The sequence below is a fragment of the Xenopus tropicalis genome, chromosome 7, assembly GCF_000004195.4.
Source record: "Xenopus tropicalis strain Nigerian chromosome 7, UCB_Xtro_10.0, whole genome shotgun sequence".
Lineage (NCBI taxonomy): Eukaryota > Metazoa > Chordata > Amphibia > Anura > Pipidae > Xenopus > Xenopus tropicalis.
Window position 1 is genome coordinate 42,553,295 of NC_030683.2, and position 22,429 is coordinate 42,575,723.

Sequence of the window (22,429 nt, forward strand, 5' to 3'; positions counted from 1 at the left end):
ACATGGCAACTCCAACTCATTGGAATTAATCCAGATATAAAGAGGAGAAATCACCTGTGCACATGGTAAACACCTTAATTATCTATTGCATTTTAGTCACTTGCCATGTCTGTATGCATCTTTGTGTGTGCATTATATATATATATATATATATATATATATATATATAAAACTCAACAGTAGAAAGCACTCACAGCTACAGCATCAATCAGGTCAGTGATTTATTTCAGCATACCATCTAAATCTAAATAAATCACTGACCTGATTGATGCTGTAGCTGTGAGTGCTTTCTACTGTTGAGTTTGATGCATTATTTTTGTCAGCACCCAGCCTGTGCCCGATACTGGTGAGTGCACCATATATATATGGAAGACAATCAACTCAAAGAACTTTAATTAAAGATTAATGTATTTTTAGTCCTTGAGTTCATTCATCCTCCATATTTTCCAAATACCTCATCAATGACTTGCTCATTGGCACTGAACTCATACAGGAATTTGATATACAGGAATTCTTGCCCCATCAATCTATATGTATACATCTAGGAAATACAACTGTTGTGTTACTTATGTGCCAGGTTACACCACACTATCCATTTCAGCAATCAGATTGATAAATACAAAAAAATTTAATTTTTGGAAACGTGCATATGGTTTTTAAGCTAATATTTACTATATTGGAAGGGAGTTAAGGGAAAATAATGTATAATATACACTAATTCTAAACAAGAAGTAGAAGCACAGTTTCCCTTTAAAGCTAGCAAGTATGAAAACTAGCCAAAATCACATAATGCCTTAGGTATAAATATTCATTGTCAGGAACCCTTGAAAGGAGACACATAAATTCCTTATCTTGACACCAAGAAAATAGAACAGAATTAAGCAAGCATATGTAGTCAAACCATATATACATTCAATGGTAAAGCGTAAACTGCATACATATAATTTAGGAGAAACAAGTCTGTAAAATTATGTTTTTATTTTCCATTTCATCACTGAATGATGATCACCCTAGATGGGACTGAACAACCACCAGTACACATATTATTAGTTAATGCAATTTTGAAACCACTCATTTTTTAATTCATCTGAGAATAATGGAAAGGTCCATGTACACATCCAGACACAAAACGAGTACTCTATATTGACTTGTGGAGTTTTCTGTGATACACTGTTGCAAAATAATTTCTATTTTGTTCTGTTTTTCAAAAGTGTGTCATATGAAGCCTTTGCATAGCTTTGCATAGCTGAACATCCTGGGGTGTATCTTAAAGCATGACACCTTTTAGGGCACATGTATACAGAACTCTAGTACTAAGGAAGCCATACTGAATTTGTAAAAATGTAACTGAAACAAATAACATTCTGGTCTAACTATAATTTGTCAACATAGCTTTGGTACATGCCACTAATTCTCCCTTGTCATCACTTGTCACAGCTGCAAAAATAGGCAATGGCGATCATTTACTCATAAGTGTCTTGTGTGTTTTAGCAGAGGCCCTTAGGGCGAAGACACACAGAGCTACTTAGTAGCAGCTACTCGTCACGGTTACTAAATGCCAGAAAATACCCTGCCATAGACAATAATAAGAATTGCCACTGCTAAAACACTAAGAGACAATTATCAGTAAAGGATCAGCATTGTCTATTTTGGTAGCCATGACAAGTAGCTGCTACTAGTAGCTCCATGTGTCTTTACCCACAGGGCGAAGACACACAGAAATTCTTAGTAGTAGCTGCTTGTTACAGCTAGTAAACACCAGAAAATACCTTGCCATAGACAATACTGAGAATTGCCTCTACTAAAATACATGTAGAGACAATTATCAGTAAATGATCAGCATCGTCTTTTAGTAGCCACGACAAGTAGCTGCTCTGTGTCTTAACCTTTAGAGCTGTTGAAGCAAAGCAGAAAAAAAACTAGATACCAGTGATTTATTCCATACTATAGTCTGTATTATGGATGGAACCAGCATATTCAACATAACTTGCATCTGTCCCTATGTCAGCAACCTTTAAAGCATTCTACAGTGCACCGCACGAAATATGTGTTCGTATATATTTGTATGAAGACTTGAACACATACTTACACATATTTGGAAGCTGCACCTCTGAGGCACATACATTTCCAATCCTGTAGAGAAAAAGTCCTTCCAGGGAGTTTCAGTAAGCCTGTGTGCACAGTCCTCCAGAGTTGCTTGTTACTACACGCACAGCTTGCTGGCAATAGTCATGAGGACCTTCAGGATAGGCATGAAGCTGGAGACCTCACTGAAGTTGCTGCTACTGACTACCTGTGTGTGGACAACCAAACCTTGCTGGTAATTGCGGGTCTCGATGCAGCGAGCAATTTCATGAAGCCCAGCCAGAATGTGAGGCGATAGCTGTGGAAATGTATAAAAAGCAGCATGAAATGGACATGTGACCTACTGTGCAATAATATGTGCAAACTGAAGGGTGTTGAATAAATCAAACAGAAACTGAAGGGACTGTTCATAAGGGTTTATAACTTAAAATACTTATTTGCATACAATGCAATGCAAATAGTATTGTAGGAATATTGCATGTATAAGGTAGTAATGAACAACCTGTAGCCCTCCAGATACTGTGACACTGAAACTCCCAGTGCCTCCTGAAAGAACCTGAAAGTCAGGCCCAGAATGGCAATCTGTGGATTCTGGCAAATACCACCGCTACCACCAGTAGCAAGAGATTCTAGAAATCCATGTTTAGAGTTGACATATACACTTCCCATGAATGGAAGAAAACCATTCTCCACAGAGACCCTGTCTGTACACAATAAGGGCCTTACATCCAAACTATTTTGCTGCTTTTGCATCTTACCATACTGAGATGGGCCTGCCAGAATCCTTCAAATTCCTTTTTGTTTAAAACTATTAAAGGACAAGTCAACCCAATATATAATTTTTTTCCTAATAAAAGAAAATATAATTTTAAGCAGCTTTGTGATTTACATTCATTACAAATTTGCAATGGTTTTTGACTTATTTGTATATATAATTGCTATTTGAAATAGTGTTTGTCTGCCCTTTTCTATTCTCTGCCGTGGTGGCTCTGGCATTTGAAACAATGTAACACAAGGCAGCAGACTGACAGACCTGTATTGCTGGAGGAGACTGACCTTTGCAACATTGTTTAAAAACTAACAACCAGGAATTCAGCAAATGCTGCTTTCTATGGCAATTACATTTACAAATAACTTTTAAAGCACTAAAAATGTTTAAATTGGAAAGTTGCTTGGAATTATTATTTCTTTTATTAGGCAAAAAATGTTTTTGGGGTTGACATGTCCTTTAATGTACAATTTAAACTTGCTGTAAATGTAAAATAAATGGATTTAGCACAGTAATATTATTTGTAAATAATGTGATTGTTAAAATGGTGAAAAACCCACAGAAGATGTTATTTACCAGCAAGGCATATTAGGAAAAAGTGCAGCTAAATATACTTACATTGTTTTCCCTAAGCTTGTCGTATAAACACTCCAACCTCTGGAGGGCATCTTCTAACTTCCTCTTAGTTTTCTGTAGGCAGAGGATACATGATAATTGTTTGCTGTAATTTTAATAATGTGCATGCAAACTACCTTATTCAGTGGTTGAGTAAACCATCAACCCCCCAAATACAAGATCTGAATAATGTTCTGCTGGAAACATTTCTATGATTATACACACATTTCAGTATTGCAGCAGGTGTGCACTGCTGCAATACAAAAAAATGTAAAAAAAAAAAAAAAAAAAGCCACTTCCTTTGTTTGAAAGGGACAGTATTCACCTAAAACACCTTTGATAAAAATGAACATTATACATAACTAATTTGAAAGCTGGGCTATTTTCACTGACTTTAACCCACCTTCATTTAGAAACAGAGCAGATTTGTCAGAGCTCCCTTATCTACCCCTCAAACCCGTCCCTTCTCTAAGCAGCAGCTTTTGAGAAGTTCATTATCAGAGGAGTGTTTTCCTTACATTCTGTATACTTCTGCCCAAGGGGAATAATTTGCTGTTAATGCACTTTTATGATAACTACTTTGAGGCTCACTTATATTGCTCCCCCACAGCATATACCTTATAGAGGGAACTCTCTTATAGACTACACATGACACTAGGGGGCAGATTTATCAAAATGTAAGTTCAGAGCTTAATACATAAACACTCACCCATGTTCTATTCATTCCTATTCATTTATGTATTGAGCTCTAAACTCACATTATGATAAATCTGCCCCTAGGTGTGAATGCATTGCATGCTACTCTTACTCATGCTACACATATATTAAATTTTTTTTTAAATAAAGCAATAAAATTAAATTGTCTCTTTAAACAGCATGGTTTATTCCTTCAAATTACCATTTTTTGAAAAACAGGTTCCCCCTCACCATGCATTTAAACTTACTGGGTCTGATGCCACAGCTGAACACCTTTGTACTAGGCCATCAAATGACTTTTGCAGGGGCTGATGCTCCAAAGGCATTTCTTTTTTCTCTATTTTTTCCACTGGCAGTCGGTGCATCCTCTGTCACAGAACAATTGATTAAAGTGAGACACCAAAAACAAGAAAAAAAAATTGTTTAAAATAAATGTAAAAAAAAGAAGACAAGAGGCAGAATAAAAAGGCAATCAGGGAAAAAACTCAACATCTATACACAATTTACTAAGGGGCCTATATTTTATCTCACATAATCTTGATAAATCTCCCTTGTGCTGATCGATAAACTCATCTCAAATTTCCTTGAATCTGGTGAAATACAGGGAACAAAACTACACTCAAATGTTTCCAGTAATTTTTCCAAATCCCAGCATTCTCCAGCAAGGGGACATTTTAACATTTGAGCTTTTGAGAAACACTAAAAAGAATACCTGTATCCATCCAACCATCTTATTAAAATCTCTGACCTCAACTTTTGATAAATGCGCCCCTAAAAATATATATAAAAAGTTCATTGAAAGAGACATCTGGCATGTCAGGTAAAGACAATAATAGTGAAGATTACTGCACCAAGATGAAAGCTATAAAAAGCAGCAGGGAAACTGAGAATCAACACTGAAATTCCTTTTTCCTTCGCCTATTTACAAAGTGAGTATGCCAGAATAACACAGATGGTAAAGTCATTATTTTTTACCAATCTAGACATAGGCTACCCCCTTGAAATCTTTTCTTTTTTTACTACAAAGAAGGAATAATATGTGACGTTCACAATTAAGCAGCTATTTAAGATCAAGTATACACTTGCAAAAATGCTTCTTAATTATGTAAGTAATTTTACACAGGCCCCACAATCTGTCGCACCCCACAAAGTGGCACCCTAATGACATTTCTGTTTGTGCAGATACAGGTACACAAGCATATCTCACTGGCATCCATTGTTGATTAACAGTATCTATTTTTACCTGCATGCTTGTTTCTTTAGGTGCACCAGGGGGAGCTTGATTAAAGTCATAGCTGCTGCTCAACTGAGGTTGCAAGGCCTCTGATTCAGTGGGAAAGTTCATCACAGGAGCTGTGATTGGTGCTGGAGGAATGACTGGATTAGACTGAAAAATAAAACACACACATATACAGTAATCAAACATGTAGTGCACTCACATAAAACCACTGCCTTAGCACACATTCAATGAATCCACCTTAACACACTATGGATTAACAACAAAATACCATCTCCGTAAAAGTACTCACACAATAATTACAGAAATACACTGATAATAGTTGAATACAATCAAAAATAAATATTACAAAAATACAAAATGAAGGTTAGTATCTCCTCTAGCAGCCTGCAAAGTGTTTGTCTGGGTAGCTGTGTGCATAATTCTTATGGGTACAAATGTAACTAGTGCACAGCCTACATTTCACTGAGAATGTGGGGTCCTTTTTTTGGAAGGGGTGACCTTCCTGAATTTGAATTTTACTAAATGCTTTCTTGGATATATTTTTGTATTGGCCATTCAATTAAGTCTTCATAGCTATAAGATCATTTTATCCGTAATCTAAAATTTTGGAAGTAATTATACGTCACTGCATTTAAATTATGCACATTCACTTTAGGTTATGTAAGTTTAAAAGGATACACCAATGATTCCAGCAGCATATTGCAGACCCCTGACCCACTACTGCTTCACAGTAAAATGCATAACTGATTGGTGAGTTTGAAGCAGCTGGGCTGGGGAAAATACAATAAATACCTACTGTATGGTAGTTATACCACTGAATGATTCCCTTTACCAGTTTATTGTAGAAACAAATATGTCCAAAAAATGAAAGCAGGCTTCCTGGCAACACAGACCTGTCTTATAACTTGTGCAGCATTTACAAGGGAAAGTTAGGAAGCACCACAGGACAGGAAGTAGAGACACATGGACCACTAGCTATAAAGTTTGTTCAAATATGGCTAAACTGTACATTGAGATCAGCACGTGATCATGCAAAAGCAGAGTAGGTATATAATCAATAAAAGAAATTAGGCTCTTCTAAGGCAGGGACTAATGTGAAAGATGTACAATCTCTTTAAAGTGCTTCAGAGTATGTCAACACTATAAATATAAAGGATAATAAAAATACAACACCGAGGAAAAATACTCACCGAGGAGTTCCATGACCATCTTGAAAGCATGAGCCTGAAGGCTGAGTGCTTTTATAAAGGTCATGGAGCTCCAAGGTGACTTCTAATATCCTCATATTTTACAACAGGGGGTACATTGTTTATTATAATATTCAAGTTTCAGTGAGTTATGTGACATAAATAACATCACCAAGCACCCATTATAACCAAAGACATCACTAAGCTCTGTTTATAAGGATATGATCTACAAGATATTCATAGCTCTTCTGTATTATATATATATATATATATATATATATATATATATATATATATATGAATTGGGAAAAGAAGCCGCACTCACAGGACTTAAGTACAAAAATAAAAAACTTTTAATGGTAAATCAGTAAACTGAAGTTTCGGCTGAACACCTCAGCCTTTGAGAAAGGCTGAGGTGTTCAGCCGAAACGTCAGTTCACTGATTTACCATTAAAAGTTTTTTATTTTTGTACTTAAGTCCTGTGAGTGCGGCTTCTTTTCCCAATTCGTGTTCATTCTAATTTTGAGGATTGCACCCAGGCCAAGCTGTGGATTATACGTGAGTGCCAGTATTTAATTTTGTTTTTATATTATATATATATATATATATATATATATATATATATATATGAATGTATACACACAGTTTTTGCCATTAAAAAGGGAAAGTATAGTTATCGGGGCATAGCTAAATGCAATAAGTTATGCCCCAATACTTTACTTTCTGTTTTATTTTACACATATAAGTGGTAGCTAAAAAACTGACTGAATAAATGCAAAAGCTGGATACTGTTAAAATAAATATTGAGAAACAGTCCAAACTCAATAGGATGTGATATCTTTAAGTATTTAAGATATATCTATACCAATAGCGGAGAGGAATAATAGTAATAGGGCAGGGGCAGAAAACCAAAGAGGTTAGACCTCCTCCATTAAATAGCAACAGGAGTCATGAATGTAGCAATTAAGGAGCGGTAAATTGTCTGATAAAGCCGACTTTATAGAAAAGGGGAGGGAATGGAAGGGAAAAGAAAAGTCTTATGGCATGTGTGAGACTGGATGGTGAGAGCTTTATTTCTTGTTGGCTAAGCCACATAGTCAGAAGTGATTCCCTCCAAGAAGACCACATCAAAAGGAGACTGTTTTAACGAGGAACTAATCCTGTTGTAGTGAGCACAGCCTGCAGCTGATTCCCAGCCAGACCTCCTGAGAAAGCCAAGAGCCTTAACTTATGAGCAGTGGGGGAGGATGAAGGCCGTAGAAAAGAGAGGCTCAAAGTACCATAGACTGGAAAGTTTGTTCACAATGTTTCCTACAGAGCTGGTCACACATTACTAAACCAAACAAGATTTTTAGAACATATCTGTAATCAAACATGCTCAGAATCCATTATTTTAATACTGCCAATGTGCCTCATTAGTTAGTATCTTCTACAGTGCCAACATATTCTATAGTCTAGGTAAGCTCAGCCAAGGCTTGCAATAAAGCAGTGCCTTGTTGTGGCCAAATTATCATAAGAAAATACAGAACACACAAAGGTACCATACAACTTGAAAAAAGCTGCCCAAACATGGGAATATTCACTCATTTGTGGAGGCTAAAGGTCTAATTGGGATGAAGTGATCTTTTGGCACCCGGTTCATTTACTAGATCACATAGTGACTCAGAGTAGACCAAATCGCAGAGGACTGAAACCACTGCCACAGCCTAATGTGGACTACACCTTCCTAATCAATTTCTGCTTGAACCATGATCAAATATTGGCCAAGAGGCTGCAGCTGAATAGGCTAAAAACTCAGGCAGGGGTTGCCAAGGCCAGGAGGCAATATCAGCTCTAGTATCATTGTTTAGCTAAGTAAGTACCAAATATAACAATCTTAGAAAAACAACTTTTGTACCCCAAAAGTACATATTTTTCTCTTTCAAAAGCAAAATAAATAAAAGTAAACAGCCCCACAACTATTATGCCAATTTCTTTCTCAGACAGAGTATTGCTGTAACATTACACAAAAAACAAGTCCAATACAATTTAATTTATAGCCTTTTGGTATTCTCTTTTTACGATAGCTTGCGCTACAGTTTTGCGAATATTAGATAGGTTGAATATTGAAAGGTTTTAATTGTTTTGCCTTTGTTTAGATGACTTATTTATTCCACTATGTCTTTGGATGTAGTATTATTACTAATAAAAACCCTGCGTCATACTAAAAAAGTGTAAATAGCCAAAACTCGGAGGATCCATGGATCACTGTCATCATTTAAAGCATAGTCACAAAACTAACTTGCTTTTTTAATATGTAGAAAAGACTCAAATCATTAGCATGAAATACATTTTACCGTGTAAGCACACAATAACATTACCTAGAATAAGTGTGCTGGCACATTCGGCATATGCCAAGACAGTAAATTAATCTTTTTAACATAGCACCCTTTACAATAAAACAGAAATGAATGTGTTGGTTAGAAATATGCAAACAGAAACAATGACATCACTGCAACAAGCAAACTATTACAGAGAAACCCCTATATAACAACTAATAAGATGTTTGCTTTTAATTAGGAGCCCAGAAAATGCTGTCAATGCTACAAGTTTCATTTTTGTAAAGTAGAAGCACTTAAAGGTTTCTGTGCTGGGTCATCCTTGTGTATATTATTGTCTGGATAATAAGTTAAAGTATCATTGTGTAAATCATTGTAATTTATCAATTCTCAGGTTTTGCTTGCTATCACTAATAAGCCATTGTTCTGTAAATAGTTGCTACTGCGTATTCACAACATATCTGTATTATCTTAAAAATTATACTATACTATTTCCAATTGGTTTCCAGAGTGGAATTTCAGCAGCTATCTGGTTGATATGGCCCAGTTTACCCAGGCAACCAGGAGGTGGGTTGAAGAACAAAATGAAGAGAATTCAAAAACTATGAAAAGTAAAACCAATTAAAAGATTAAAATATTCCATAATATACTTAAAGTTATAGATAAACAACCCCTTTTATTTTCTCTCCCTTTATTGCAATGTGTACTACAGAACTGTTATTGAACCAAAATGTACAACTAATGATGAAAGCAGGCCGTAAGAATGTCCAGCCTGTGGCCCGTCAGCGACTGCAACAGCAAGATGGACATGTGTATTTGACAAACAAAAGCTGATTTTCTTGGACTGAGCATTGATTTTTAAAGCTATTTACCTTTTTCCGTTGTATACCGGCTTTGAAGGCATGAGGATCACTCCAGGCTTCTTGTTCACTTGCTGAAAGATCAAAAACAATGCACAATTATTTCATCATTAGCCATGCTGCATTATTTTGTACTTTGAAAATCATCATTTATATTGCAAAAATAAGAGCCTTCATATCCAAACTACTGCACAATAATGACCGCTGCATGCAAACAGACTACAACAAGAAAGTGTGATTTCATACACAGCCATTTATGAAAACACAGACAATGAATATGTGATTTTTGAGCCAGATGTAAACACTGCTGTGCCAAAAGGCTTTTCTTTACTAAGATGCAACACGTGGGTTTAACTGAGCAAAGTGATCACCACAATTTGGAGCACCATGCCTAAAATTAAAAAAAAAATTGCTATTTTAAAAAATGTTGTGTTGTATTGCCATCAATACTGGTTTATACTAGCTTAGTTAAAATCAACAAGAAGGTGGTTTTTGTTAGAGATTTTTTTTTTTTAATATTGCTTTAAGACTGCCCTGTGTTGCATACCTCTTTAAGGAAGTTAGGGCAGAAAAGAAAAAGTCCTAAATTTCATATGGCGGGCACCTATAAAAACATACAGTACGTCAGGGTAAGGGTATCATTCATATAGCTATTTTTCTTGTGGGTCTCAAAGCGCTTTACTGCAAGCAAGGCAGACATTACAGGTGTGCTAAGTATGCTGGACACCAAAAGATGAATTGACTTGTCCAGGGTCACAAGGAGTTGCCACAGGGAACTGAATCAGGGTCTCTAGTATGAGATCTTAAATTAAAGGCTGGTCATTTAACCTCTAGGCCAACTCCACCTGTTACATGCATGATAAATGTACCAGATTACATTGGATTACAAACAATGTGGTTAGTATATTGGCCATGGATGTCCAACCCACAGCCTTCAGGTGCTTGCAGAGCTACAACCTCCAGAATCCCAAAGCTTTTTAGCTGGAGCTTGCAGTTTAAGAGCAACAGATGGGTGATGCGCAGAAGCATTCATGCCAGGGTCCTATATGAGATTAACAGCATTGCCAGATAATTAATTAAGTTGTCCAAATTTGCAACATGAATGTTTAAGAACCCATATTTTATTCATATAATGTGTACTCTCTCAAAGGACCATATCCTAATATTTTCATACTAAATTAGGCTTAGCCTAATGGAATGCATTTTATTTGGAAATTTGAGTGTGGCATATTCTATTCTCTTTGACTGTATTCATCCTCCAGTGATTTCAGACCACACCCATGGGCCATTAGGCCACACCTGCTGGTGGCTGCTATTTTCATATTATTTCCAAGGTATACCATTCACAAGGAGTGTTACAAAACTTTCTGCCTCTAATTAACTAGCATTACCAAACCAAAATATTTGATTCAGTAATTATAGCCAATACCAGACTATGAGACAAATGTATGAAGTCCCTACAAATGTGTTTGGTTTCTCAGTGTCACACTATCCACTGTGGTCATCGCTTGATATTTCATCATGCACAATTTGATGAATATAAAGTTTGATGAATAGAATAGTTATATGACATAAAGAGAATATTACAGCAATGACTATAATATCTGATCAATTTAATTTTTGAAATTGTATAGTCAGTGTAGAGAGGAGTAGCACATGAAAAATTACAGTGCTTAGTGATGCCATCTAGGTCAGATGAGAAGGAGTACTTATTTAGCATTTAATTCTCTTGTCTTCATGTTTAGATGAATATAATTACATTAATCCTTTTGACTCCCTCATTTCTGTTTAATCTTTTCACTGTTGCAACTCACTGCTGCTCAAGTAGTAATGAATACAGGGCATCTTGGATCACACATAGAAAGCACAATGTGTTTTTAGAGCATATATAAATGCAATAGCTTCAACTCCAAGCTGCCAATCTCTCATGGGTTAACACTCATTGAATCCAAAGATCTGGAACAGTAAATGGGGGGAAGAAAGAAAGGGGCTTGTCCCCACTTTGAAGCCTAACCCTGTGTAGGCTGTTTATTGTTTCCTGAAAAAGGCTCATGGTCCTACTTAATATAGAAGAGAAAATAAAAAATATGACCAATCCTTAAAAGTATAACTTTCAGACAGACACCAAGGTTTTTAACCTGAATGAAAGGCTTTTCTCCAAACAGCAGAAACCTAATTTTACATTTCCCAGGGGACAGTGTCAAAATTACATAAATTCTGAGAAACTGCATAAATTCTAGCAACACATAAAATCCGGGGACATAAAATCAGGGTTCTACTGTAGATAAAAGTTTTAAAGTAAAATGATAAAAACAGAATATATTTCCCACTAGAAATTGCTGTGTATGATACACTTGCTTACAGGACAAACACTCACTAATCCTTGTGGCACTTTTTTTTTACTGCTTTGTATAATGTAAATCAATGGACTGAAATCCATTTACAGGTCTAGTGGCAAGACATGGATGTAGCACTGGCACAGAAAGCGAATAAGGTTGCTGCAATTTGCATTTCACAACAGTTAGCTGAACGCCTGGCATCTTGCTGTAAGTAATACTATGCAAGTGCTACAGAGGCCAGACTATGTGAGCACATATCACGTACAACAAGAACCAGAAGCTGAAAACCTCTGGCATCACTCTGCTACAAAGCTACCTATTAAATACGCTTTTTCTACCTGCTGGATTCTGCTGGTTCTGAAGCCAGGGAAAATAACCTGAAAGATAAAGAAGCATTCACAACATTCAGTGGCACAAATTGTTAGGCAATTGTGCAGCCTGGTGTGGAAGGCACAACTGCCTAACAAATAATCACCATAAGCACATGCTCTATGCCACTGCCAGCAAGCCCATTAATACCTCTTAAAGGGGATAACTTTTAGTATGATGTAGACATTGATATTGTGAGATTTTTTATTTATGCTTTTTTCGGTTATCTAGCCTGTGGTTCAGCAGCTCTCCAGTTTGGTATTTTAGCAGCTATCTGGTTGCTAGGGTCTTATTTACCCTAGCAACCAGGTCTGAAGGAGAGATGGGAATGTGAATAGAAGAGGGTCTGCATTAAAAGATAAGCAAGAAAAGGTGACAATAATAATAAAAAAGTCCCATAGAGCTACAGTTTTTGGCTGCTGGGATCAATGATCATTTGAAAGCTGAAAAGAGGCAGAAGAGGAAGGCCAATCATTTATATATAGATTGTAAGCTCTACGGGGCAGGGACCTCCTTCCTCTTGTGTCCTCAACTCTTAACTTATTGCAGCTGTATTTATCTGTATTTATTGTTATACTTTGTATTTATCTATTATCTTATTAACACCCTGTTTGTATTAATGTATTCTACTGTACAGCGCTGCGTACATAAGTAGCGCTTTATAAATAAAGATATACATACATACATACATACATTTAAAAACTATGAAAAGTTTCTAGGAACAGGGCATTCTACTTATACTAAAAGTTAAGTTAAAGGTGAATGGCGCCTTTAAGCATTTTCCCTGCCTACGTAATAATAAGTACAAACTAAACTTCTTCCAACAATTATTACTACCTGTCATTAATTTTGTAGCCTGCACCACAGAATACCATTCATACTATTAGTCTGTTGCTGCATATCAGTTACATGCATGCATACACTTTAACATGTAAGGAAATACATCTTCATATGTATGTTAATGCTAATCCACATTATTTGCTATAACTGCATCTGTTCTGCTAGTTTTATAGATGTGTACAGTTTCTGATACTTAAATAATGTAATGACTTGAGCAGACAAAGTAATATTTGCATGAAAAACCTGCCATCACAGTAAATGTTGGGTGCTAACTAATAAATATTGTGGTGGTTTTAAAAAAAATGAAGGCTATAATAATTACCCTGTTTGACATTATTATTTACATTCCTTGTTGGGTTAACAAAGGTGGAATAATTAAAGTTTTACCTGTTGGGGGTGGTGGTAAACTTGTAGGAGCACCAGGTCCCCCATGGTGAAAACCTGCACCCATGGGGTAGTTAAATGGAGGCTGAGAGGAGGCCACGCCAGGAGGAGTGGGAGGCTGACCCATGGGTGGAAATGTTCTTGAGACAGGCTGATTAGCAGCAGGCACTGAAGATGGAACAGAGGCTGGAGGGATAAACATGGGTCCAGATGCTGTGGGAACACCAGTTAGATTCACTGAGCTGATGGGAGGCAGGTGTCCTGTAACAGGTGATGGGGGCAAAGCAGCAGTGTTTGGGAGAGGATGGCCTGTTGGTTTGAAGGATGAAGAGTGTACATACGCTGCAAAGGCAAGCAATTAATAAAACATCAGTTTTCCAGCTGTCAACTATATATATATGTATACAGTAAAGTGACTAAATGAGACAAAATTTTAGAAGCATGACCCATTTCACATACATGAAATAAATGCTAACCCTGGGGGATCCAATGGATCCCCTGCTGATGAGCTATTTCCTGTTACACTTATCTGAGCATAGCTAAGTACAGTTCTTACTGCAAAACATTAGCACTTCATAAACAATGCATAAAAAGGAATACTGTATATACACTCAGAGAACATATTATTGCTATGAATGTCTACACTGGATGTCTAATTTAACAACAACATTGCAGCCTGCGTGTCTTGGTGCTCCTTCCCTTGTCCATCTGCAAGGTAGGGGCAGGTAGGGGGTAGGTGAGGAAGCCTAGTGCCTCCCCTCGCCTGCTACTTTTGGATCCTGTGCTAACGCAGTCAGGCCGTGCAGTAGGTCTCTGTGTCTGTGCTCCATTGCAAAAGCCTTTAGCCATTTGCAGACAACTGATGGCAGTTTGCAAAGTTCAAAAAAAGCCAACTGCACCTTTTTTTTGCACTTTGCATGCTGCATTCGGCTTTAAAAATTCTGCCTAATGTTTTTTTTTGCTGTATTTATTAGGCTTATGGCACACAGGGCAAATTCTCCCACAATACTTTTCAGCTGCTGGAAAAATTACTGTGTTTAAGTGCATCTTTGCTGAAACAACACAGATGTAAAATATAACTTGAATGCCATGAGCCCTAGTCAGTGAAGCAGTTAAAAGCGACAGCAACAACACAGCAGAATTTTAAAGTCAAGAAGCCCTAGCTAGTTCTTTTTCTAATACACTTATCAACTGTCTCAAAGTCACAGACCAGTAGAAACTGATTTCCCTGCATCCATTATATATCCAGACCTTTTCTAAAGCTTGGGCAACAAAGAAACAACACAGGAGAATTGTATTCAAACAAAACAGACTCAAGGACTGGGAGAAAACTCCCACAGCCAGTGAAGTGTTTGGCAACAGTCTGGGGGATTAAGCACTTGAGGTGTGACCATTACCCCACCCACCTGCCACCAGCTATTCATTGATCTAAATAGATCAGAGACAAAGAGCGATAGACCTCATGCAGGAGGCTAAAGGCAGCACCTTTTGGATGGAGGGAATGTCTGGTATTGCTGCCTTTTTATGCAAATAAAACCCCTCAGTATGCTGGTGTCAAAGAGCAATACCAGTTCTTTAAAGAAAACATTATCAGCACCTCCTAAATGTAACTTTGGGGGCCATCACAGTAACCCTCTGGTTACTAGGGAACTGCCTTGTGAATCCACCATTTTTTGATACTTGAATAAAAATCAGTTTACTACTTCAGTTTAAAGGGACCAAACTAAGCAAAAAAAATAAGCAAAGCCATAAAAATCTTAATCTGTAACAGAAATTTGGTATGGCATGGTAATTTGCAATAGCAGTGGCGATCTAGCAAGTGAGTTGAAGTATACCCCCTTGTTCAACATGAGTGCAACAAATTGGGCTTGTGCTATACTAACTTTTTGCTTATAGTTTTAATCATGAAAGATATATGAATTTTGTTATAGGGCAAACAGGGAGACAAAGCTCCTCCATATAGGTAGATAATTACACCAGTTAGCATGTTTGATTTTTTTTTTTAAAGGAAAAGTAACACCAAAAAATGAAAGTGTTTTAAAGTAATTAAATTGTTTTGTAATGTGGCCCTGTACTGGTACAACTGGTGTGTTTGCTTCAAAAAAAAAAATCTACTATAGTTTATATAAACAAAGCTGCTGTGTAGCCACAGGGGCAGCCATTCAAGCTGGAAAAAAAGGAAAAAAAGGCACAGGTTACACAGCAGATAACATATAGGCTATGTAGTACATAATGGAATTCTTCTGAGCTTATCTGTAATCTACTATGTATCCTGTTCTTAAATGTCTGCCCCCAGGGCTACACAGCAGCTTGTTTATATAAACTAGAGTAGCGTTTTTGAAGCAAACACACCAGTGCAGGGCAACACTGCAATATATTTCCATTGCTTGAACACACTTTTTTAATGTTACTGTTCTTTAAGGTAGATAATTACTACAGTTAGCAGGAGTTTATTATGCAGGATTATTATCTATGCGCTGGTAATCTATCAATTTATCAACCTTGCAAGGACAAAACATGAAGTAGTTTTACATTTTAGCAAATCACAACACTATATGATTTGAAGGCTATTTCTACAGTTCAGTGTATTTCCAAAATTATGTTATGTTACATTTAACTCTGACCATAGGTTATTTAGTTACCTGTTCCCCCAAAGTGCACTTACCTGGTACAGGTGGCTGTTGTGCTGGGTATGTCTGCCAAGCTCCTGGTCTAGGATAAGAACTAGAAGGTAGGCCTGGGACTGTTTGAAATGGCACAGCTTGAGGGGGGCCCACTGGAGCTGTGGGCATTGGCTGAGGAGTGAATACTGAAGGCACTGCTGGTATAATTGGAATTCCAGTGCCAGCCTGAGGCTGTGAGAAAGTCTGTATTTATAACAAATTAGAAATATCAGTATCAAAAAGGTAAAAAAAAAGGTAAAATATGTCAGAAAAAAACATTTTACAGTGTATTATAATAATAACATACTGTACAGGTAGATAATGCATTAGAGCATCATGATGTTCAGGCCAAAATCACCTCAAAGTGATTGTTTTCAGGTGATTATCATACAGGGTAATAGAGGGTGATTTTAGACATCTTAGAGCTGCGTGTTTGAGCTATTAAAAAAATAGTTTGGCAGAAACTTAACCCCACGTGCACGTGCAGAGCAGATAACAGATAAGCTATTTAGTATACAATGGTTTTAGTGCTAAACATTGATGAAAACCAGGGGTAACATTTCATTCATGAATTCACCTATGCATTATAATAAATTATTTTCATATACAGAACAAGATAAACTGAATCTAGTGGCTGGAAGTATTATTTTTACTAGCTGCACTGCTAACAGACAAAGATACATTATATATGTATTACAAGCAGCAACAAGAGCATGCCTTTCTGAAGATCTGAAAACAAAAATCTAGAAAGGAAGAGAGAAAGGAGAAGTAAGACAAAACAAAACTGTAGAGCGCTACCTAATATCAGTAAGAGGAGAAAAGCCGTCTAGAGATTTTAGTATGAATGCACCGATATCATAATTTTCTGATTTGGCTGAATAACAAAACAAATCTATACACTAATTTTCATACAGGTATAGGACCCGTTATCCAGAATGCTCGGGACCAAGGATGTTCCGGATAAGGGGTTTTAGATTTGGAGAGAGAGATTTGGATCTCCATACCTTAAGTCTACTAAAAAATCAATAAAACATTAATTAAACCCAATAGGATTGTTTTGCATCCAATAAGGATTATTTTTATCTTAGTTGGGATCAATTACAAGGTACTGTTTTATTACTACAGAGAAAAGGGAAATCAGTTTTAAAAATCTGAATTATTTGATTAAGATGGAGTCTATGGGAGACAGGCTTTCCGCAATTCGGAGCTGTCTGGATAACGGGTTTCCGGATAAGGGATCCCATACCTGTACTTTAAAAACTAAAAATGTAAAAATTCTGTGTGAACAAAAAGTTGTCACATCCAGGGTTTGGATTTACTTTGCCTCTTCTCTTAGGATTCAGCTAAATACAAATCCTGCTAACAAAAATTCTAGAATTTGTCCAAAACTAGTCCTGAATTTGTGCTTTCTAGAGGAAAGCCAAAATTAAATCTTTGGGCCCTGTGCTGCCAATGAGAATCCAAGAATAGACAGTTTCAGACATGTGTTTTACAAATAAGAGTATATAACATTTCTGTCATATCTGGATGTGTGGAGTACAGGCAGTTCTTTAAGAACATATAAAATATATGAAGGATGAGCAATGATAATAGGTAGTTCAAACCTTTGGCAAATACCAATAAAAAGATTAAAAGTCATCTTTCCATCCTTCAGAAAATCTTTTGAATTTATCAGAGAGGAAGTCAGAACATATATGGAGAAAGTTGCTGCCATTTGATGCATGGCCTGTCGGCTTACTAATGCATCTGTTTATGGAAAAGCAATAGCTACACACAGCATTGCCCTGAAGAGGAATAATGGCCTTTACATGCATCTTAATATTTAGTTGTCATGCAATTCCTACATGAACATATTTGGACCAAGACTTTTTGGTTATACACACAGGTGTTTATGTTTGAAAATAATTACATTAATACCAAATGATTTATTAATTTTAATTTCATTTCAATTTATTTGCCACTTTGCTGTTTTTTCCTATGACATGAATTTTCCACCTACTTCTCTAATTCAAAATTTTCTTTAGTGGCAGCTTTTAATGTTTCTTTTTTTGTCATTCAACTGTAGCTTAGTACTGCCATCTACTGCTGGAAATATATAAGCACAGCAGTCAGCAGTTATCCAAATTGTTTGTTCCAGAGTTAAGTAATCCAGACATTCAGAGTTAAGGAATTTAGTAAATATTATTTCCTAGGAGCTCATTATCCATGTGATGTTATATAACTTTCTTTAGATAAAATGAGAGACTAACTGAATTTTAAACAAAATATACTACTATATGGCTGTGTTATAAAAAGTTCAACACTTAAATTAAAAGGGCACAAAAAGCAGTAGCAAGAATGGATAACTATACCTGTCTGTTGCTATACTGAACTCCTTCTGGTGCTTTGCTTCCTTTTAAACCGAAAGCTGGCTGGATGCTGGATTCATGGGAAGTGCTGTTCTGACTACTCACACCCTCTCCTTGAGCATTAAGAAGACGATTTCGTAGCTGGCACACTGCAGTCTTGATATTGGAAGAAAGCATTTATAAAGAAAATATACAGCTCAACAGCTTTATAATACAAAACCCTTAATTTGCTCAATTATTAATTCAAACTTATAAAATATATGATATAAAATATCATAACTGAACTAAAAATAACCAAATAGCAACAATGAATATGGTGAATGTTATCACTTTGGACAAGTGGCAATATGTGACCATACCTCATGAGAATCAATTGGCAAAATGCTCATGGCAGCTGCCAGGTTCCCTTGCGAGGCCAACAGATTGGCATACTCTGCCACTTTCTCTGCCATCACTGGTCCTTGCGATGGCAATTCTGCTCCTCGAAGTATCTCAATAGATTTTCTCAAAACCATGGCTTTCTCCATAATATCCTAGATGTGCAATTAAGTAATGAAATAGAATAACAGTGATACATACTATTAAGTCCATACTGAAACATTCTCATAATGATAAATAAAATACCTATAGTTACACAACTTTCAAACTAGCAAAAGGAAATATTATCTAGTCAACGAAACAAAACAATTGTCATAATGATGTTCTTTATTTGTCATCAGCAAAGTTCCAACAAATCTGTCTCTATACAGTTCTAAACTTTGGGCAAACCCTCAAAGAAGCTTGGCCAAAAAAACCACAAAGTCATGCTGAAAACATTCCTATCATAATTAAAGAAGTAAAAGTGGGATATATTTTGATGCATAAAACATTATCCTTATTACTGTCATATGCCCCTTTTCAAAACTACTACATTTGTTTTTAGTCATCTATTATTCACTACTGGATGGAAAATGTGATGGGCATTAAGCTAGGGAGAAATAAGAGGTGCCTGTGCGTACAATGCATAAAAAATAAAAGCAGTTCACAAGATGATTTCTTACAGATATTTGGAAGAAAGTCTTTTACAAACCATAATGTTTCCTTCTGGATGTACAGAAGCTTTTACTTTACAGAGTATCACACACAATTTTTGGGCTTTCAGCTAATCACACACTAAAAAAACCTCCTGTATGGTAGTGGAACATGAGGCATTTAGAGTGCATTATGGGGTGTTTTAACCACCCTTCGAAGGAAAACAGTGGCTCCTGCACCTGTCATAGTTTCTTATGTTTTACAATGACAAGCATTCAGGTAACACAGAGAAGTGACAGACAGATGTTTGCAAAATAAATGCTCAACTGATTAATCTGACCCTTGTGTAAAAAAGAGAAATTACAAAAGTGCTCACAAAAGCATGCTGAGCACATTTAAATGTACTACTGTCGTACAGAACCATGACTGTAATAGTGTAATAATATAAAAAAAAAACTGGCTCAGTCAGCAGGTGTTCAGACTGGTTGCATTCATTTTCATCTGCTCCAAAACAGTGTTTTTGGTGGGTTATTTATATTTCCCCATAACATGCAACAGTAAATCATTTATGTGCTAACATTATTCAGAGTAAACTAGCAAAAGCTAATTGCTGGTTGTTTTGGGTGACAGAATCATTGCAAACATTGTATATAATTGTGCATGACCCCATAATTTCCTGAGTGTGAGTTAGATATATGGAGGGCATGGAAGTTGGATTTATCTGACCTAGAAAACAGTAAACATTTAACTAGCCAGTTATGTCTGATACATTTATGAACTAACAGAGTAGAAAGCATACCTAAAGACAATGTAATTAGAAATCAAGTAAATAACATTAAAGCTAATAACTGGAAAAGGGTTACGGTAATTTAATGGCAATGCAACTACTGTAGTGGGCTTTTGAGCATTCGTACCTGTAGTGCTAGTGGGTTTGTTATATCATGGCTTTTTACCCAGCATTCTACCAGCCTCTCCACATTTCCTGAGGATATATAACAAAGGCAGGCCTGAGAGGACAGCTTACCCTCTCCTTCAGTCTCCAAGCGGTTTCCAAGAATATCTGAAAGCAACAACTAAGTTTTACTGACCAAAGACACAGCAAACCACGCAGGATATTTTTATTACCATCAAGTCACTCCAAATAAAATGAAGTCACAGGTAACAAACCATCAGTAAATCTTAAAGTGATCTGGACACAATTCTATGAAAATTATAGGAGTGTGTGTTTTACAAATGTTACATTTTTTTTTTTTTTTTTTGTACAAAACTGACCCTAACTGCTACCAGCCAGGGACACCTTCTGTACAACCAGGAAAGGGAGCTGCAGAAGAAAGAACTGTTTTGGTCACATAATGGAGGCTGTGTGATCCTTCCATAGGCTGGACTACAATTATAACAAATACTCTAACCTACTGAAGGACCGTGTAACTTCTAACTCAGCCCTCCACTCCCTAGTAACAAGGCCATGTGGTAGTGTTAGCAGGAGTAAGCACCTCTGGCTAGGGAAGACTTGGAGCAGTTTTGCACAAAAACAAGTTCATGGGCAATATTTCATTTTAATACTAACATGTTCCTATTAATTTTAATAGGGAAGTGTCAGTACAGACATTGAATCTGTTATAAGAAACCTATTATCCCAAAAGCTCAAAATTATGAAACTGATATAGACTGATTTTAACAAACAAAAACCTAAAACTGTATTGAATATGATTCCTATAAAGGTATGGGATCTGTTATCCGGAAACTCGTTTTCAAGAAAGTTTAGAATTATGGAAGGGCCATCTCCCATAGACTCCATTATAACCAAATAATTAAAACATTTTAAAAAACTATTTTCTTTTTCTCTGTGATAATAAAACAGCACCTAGCATCCAAGCTAAGGTATATAATTAACCCTTACTGGGGGGCAAAATAATCCTATTGTTTATTTAACGTTTAAATTATTTTTTAGTAGATCTAAGAATGGTAATCCAGACAGAAACTCAATTACAGAAAGATCCCTTATCCAGAAAAAGGCATGTTCTGAGCATTATGCATAACAGGTTCCATACCTGTATATCATTTGAACACTTTCAAGCCATATGTGTGGGATGAGAAAGACAAGTTTTATTTCACACTGTACCTATGCTTCAAACGTAACACAGCAATACTATCATTTTAATGTTCAAAAAACCCCCACCCTTAACAAGGTCTACATATCGCATACATCTTTTTAAAAGCAAAGAGTGTACAAGAATATACAAATACTACAGAAAAATACTGTAAGATGTAAGACCATTTCAACAAATTTATTTTAATAAGCAAAAAAGCCCTGGCTATATAAATGCTGTAAATGTCTTTCAAACTCACAGACCATGGATGGCACAACACATACCGCAAAGTTCAGCATATTCCTCAGGTTTGGAGTAAGTCAAAAGAAGTGCCAGGGCCTCCTTCCAGCTCTGCAGGTTACATCTGAGCACTATATCCCTCCACTTGTGCTGAACCACCGATGACAGAAGCTAAAGAATAAACAAAGCATGCACATAAATAAGCATTGTAACTTAACACCACCCCTTTTTGTGCACGATTTTGTCAATTATGCTTTGTAGTCCATATTTTTAGGGCAGGGACCGTAGCTGGAACACTTGTTTATATGGGTAAGCTTTTTGAACTGCAAAGCAAATTTTAGTTATACAGTTAAAAGGTACAGCTGCTTATTAAT

General features: G+C 36.4%; 1 protein-coding gene across 2 annotated transcripts in view; it reads right to left on the reverse strand.

Moving 5' to 3' along the window:
• Positions 1 to 959: 959 nt before the first annotated feature.
• sec31b (SEC31 homolog B, COPII coat complex component) overlaps positions 960 to 22,429 on the reverse strand; it is a 45,807-nt gene continuing 24,337 nt past the window's right edge. Inside the window, exons 16-27 of one of the 2 annotated variants that reach the window (XM_031905502.1) lie at positions 22,100 to 22,226; positions 20,640 to 20,785; positions 19,074 to 19,247; positions 18,718 to 18,870; positions 16,369 to 16,570; positions 13,707 to 14,045; positions 12,449 to 12,487; positions 9,784 to 9,845; positions 5,409 to 5,552; positions 4,414 to 4,533; positions 3,473 to 3,544; positions 960 to 2,383 (exon numbers count right to left, since the gene is read on the reverse strand). In XM_031905502.1, coding sequence (XP_031761362.1) covers positions 2,204 to 2,383; positions 3,473 to 3,544; positions 4,414 to 4,533; positions 5,409 to 5,552; positions 9,784 to 9,845; positions 12,449 to 12,487; positions 13,707 to 14,045; positions 16,369 to 16,570; positions 18,718 to 18,870; positions 19,074 to 19,247; positions 20,640 to 20,785; positions 22,100 to 22,226 — 1,758 coding nt within the window. In that variant the 3' untranslated portion in view covers positions 960 to 2,203. The remainder of the gene's footprint in view (positions 2,384 to 3,472; positions 3,545 to 4,413; positions 4,534 to 5,408; positions 5,553 to 9,783; positions 9,846 to 12,448; positions 12,488 to 13,706; positions 14,046 to 16,368; positions 16,571 to 18,717; positions 18,871 to 19,073; positions 19,248 to 20,639; positions 20,786 to 22,099; positions 22,227 to 22,429) is intronic. The other variant, XM_031905503.1, reaches the window with a different exon arrangement.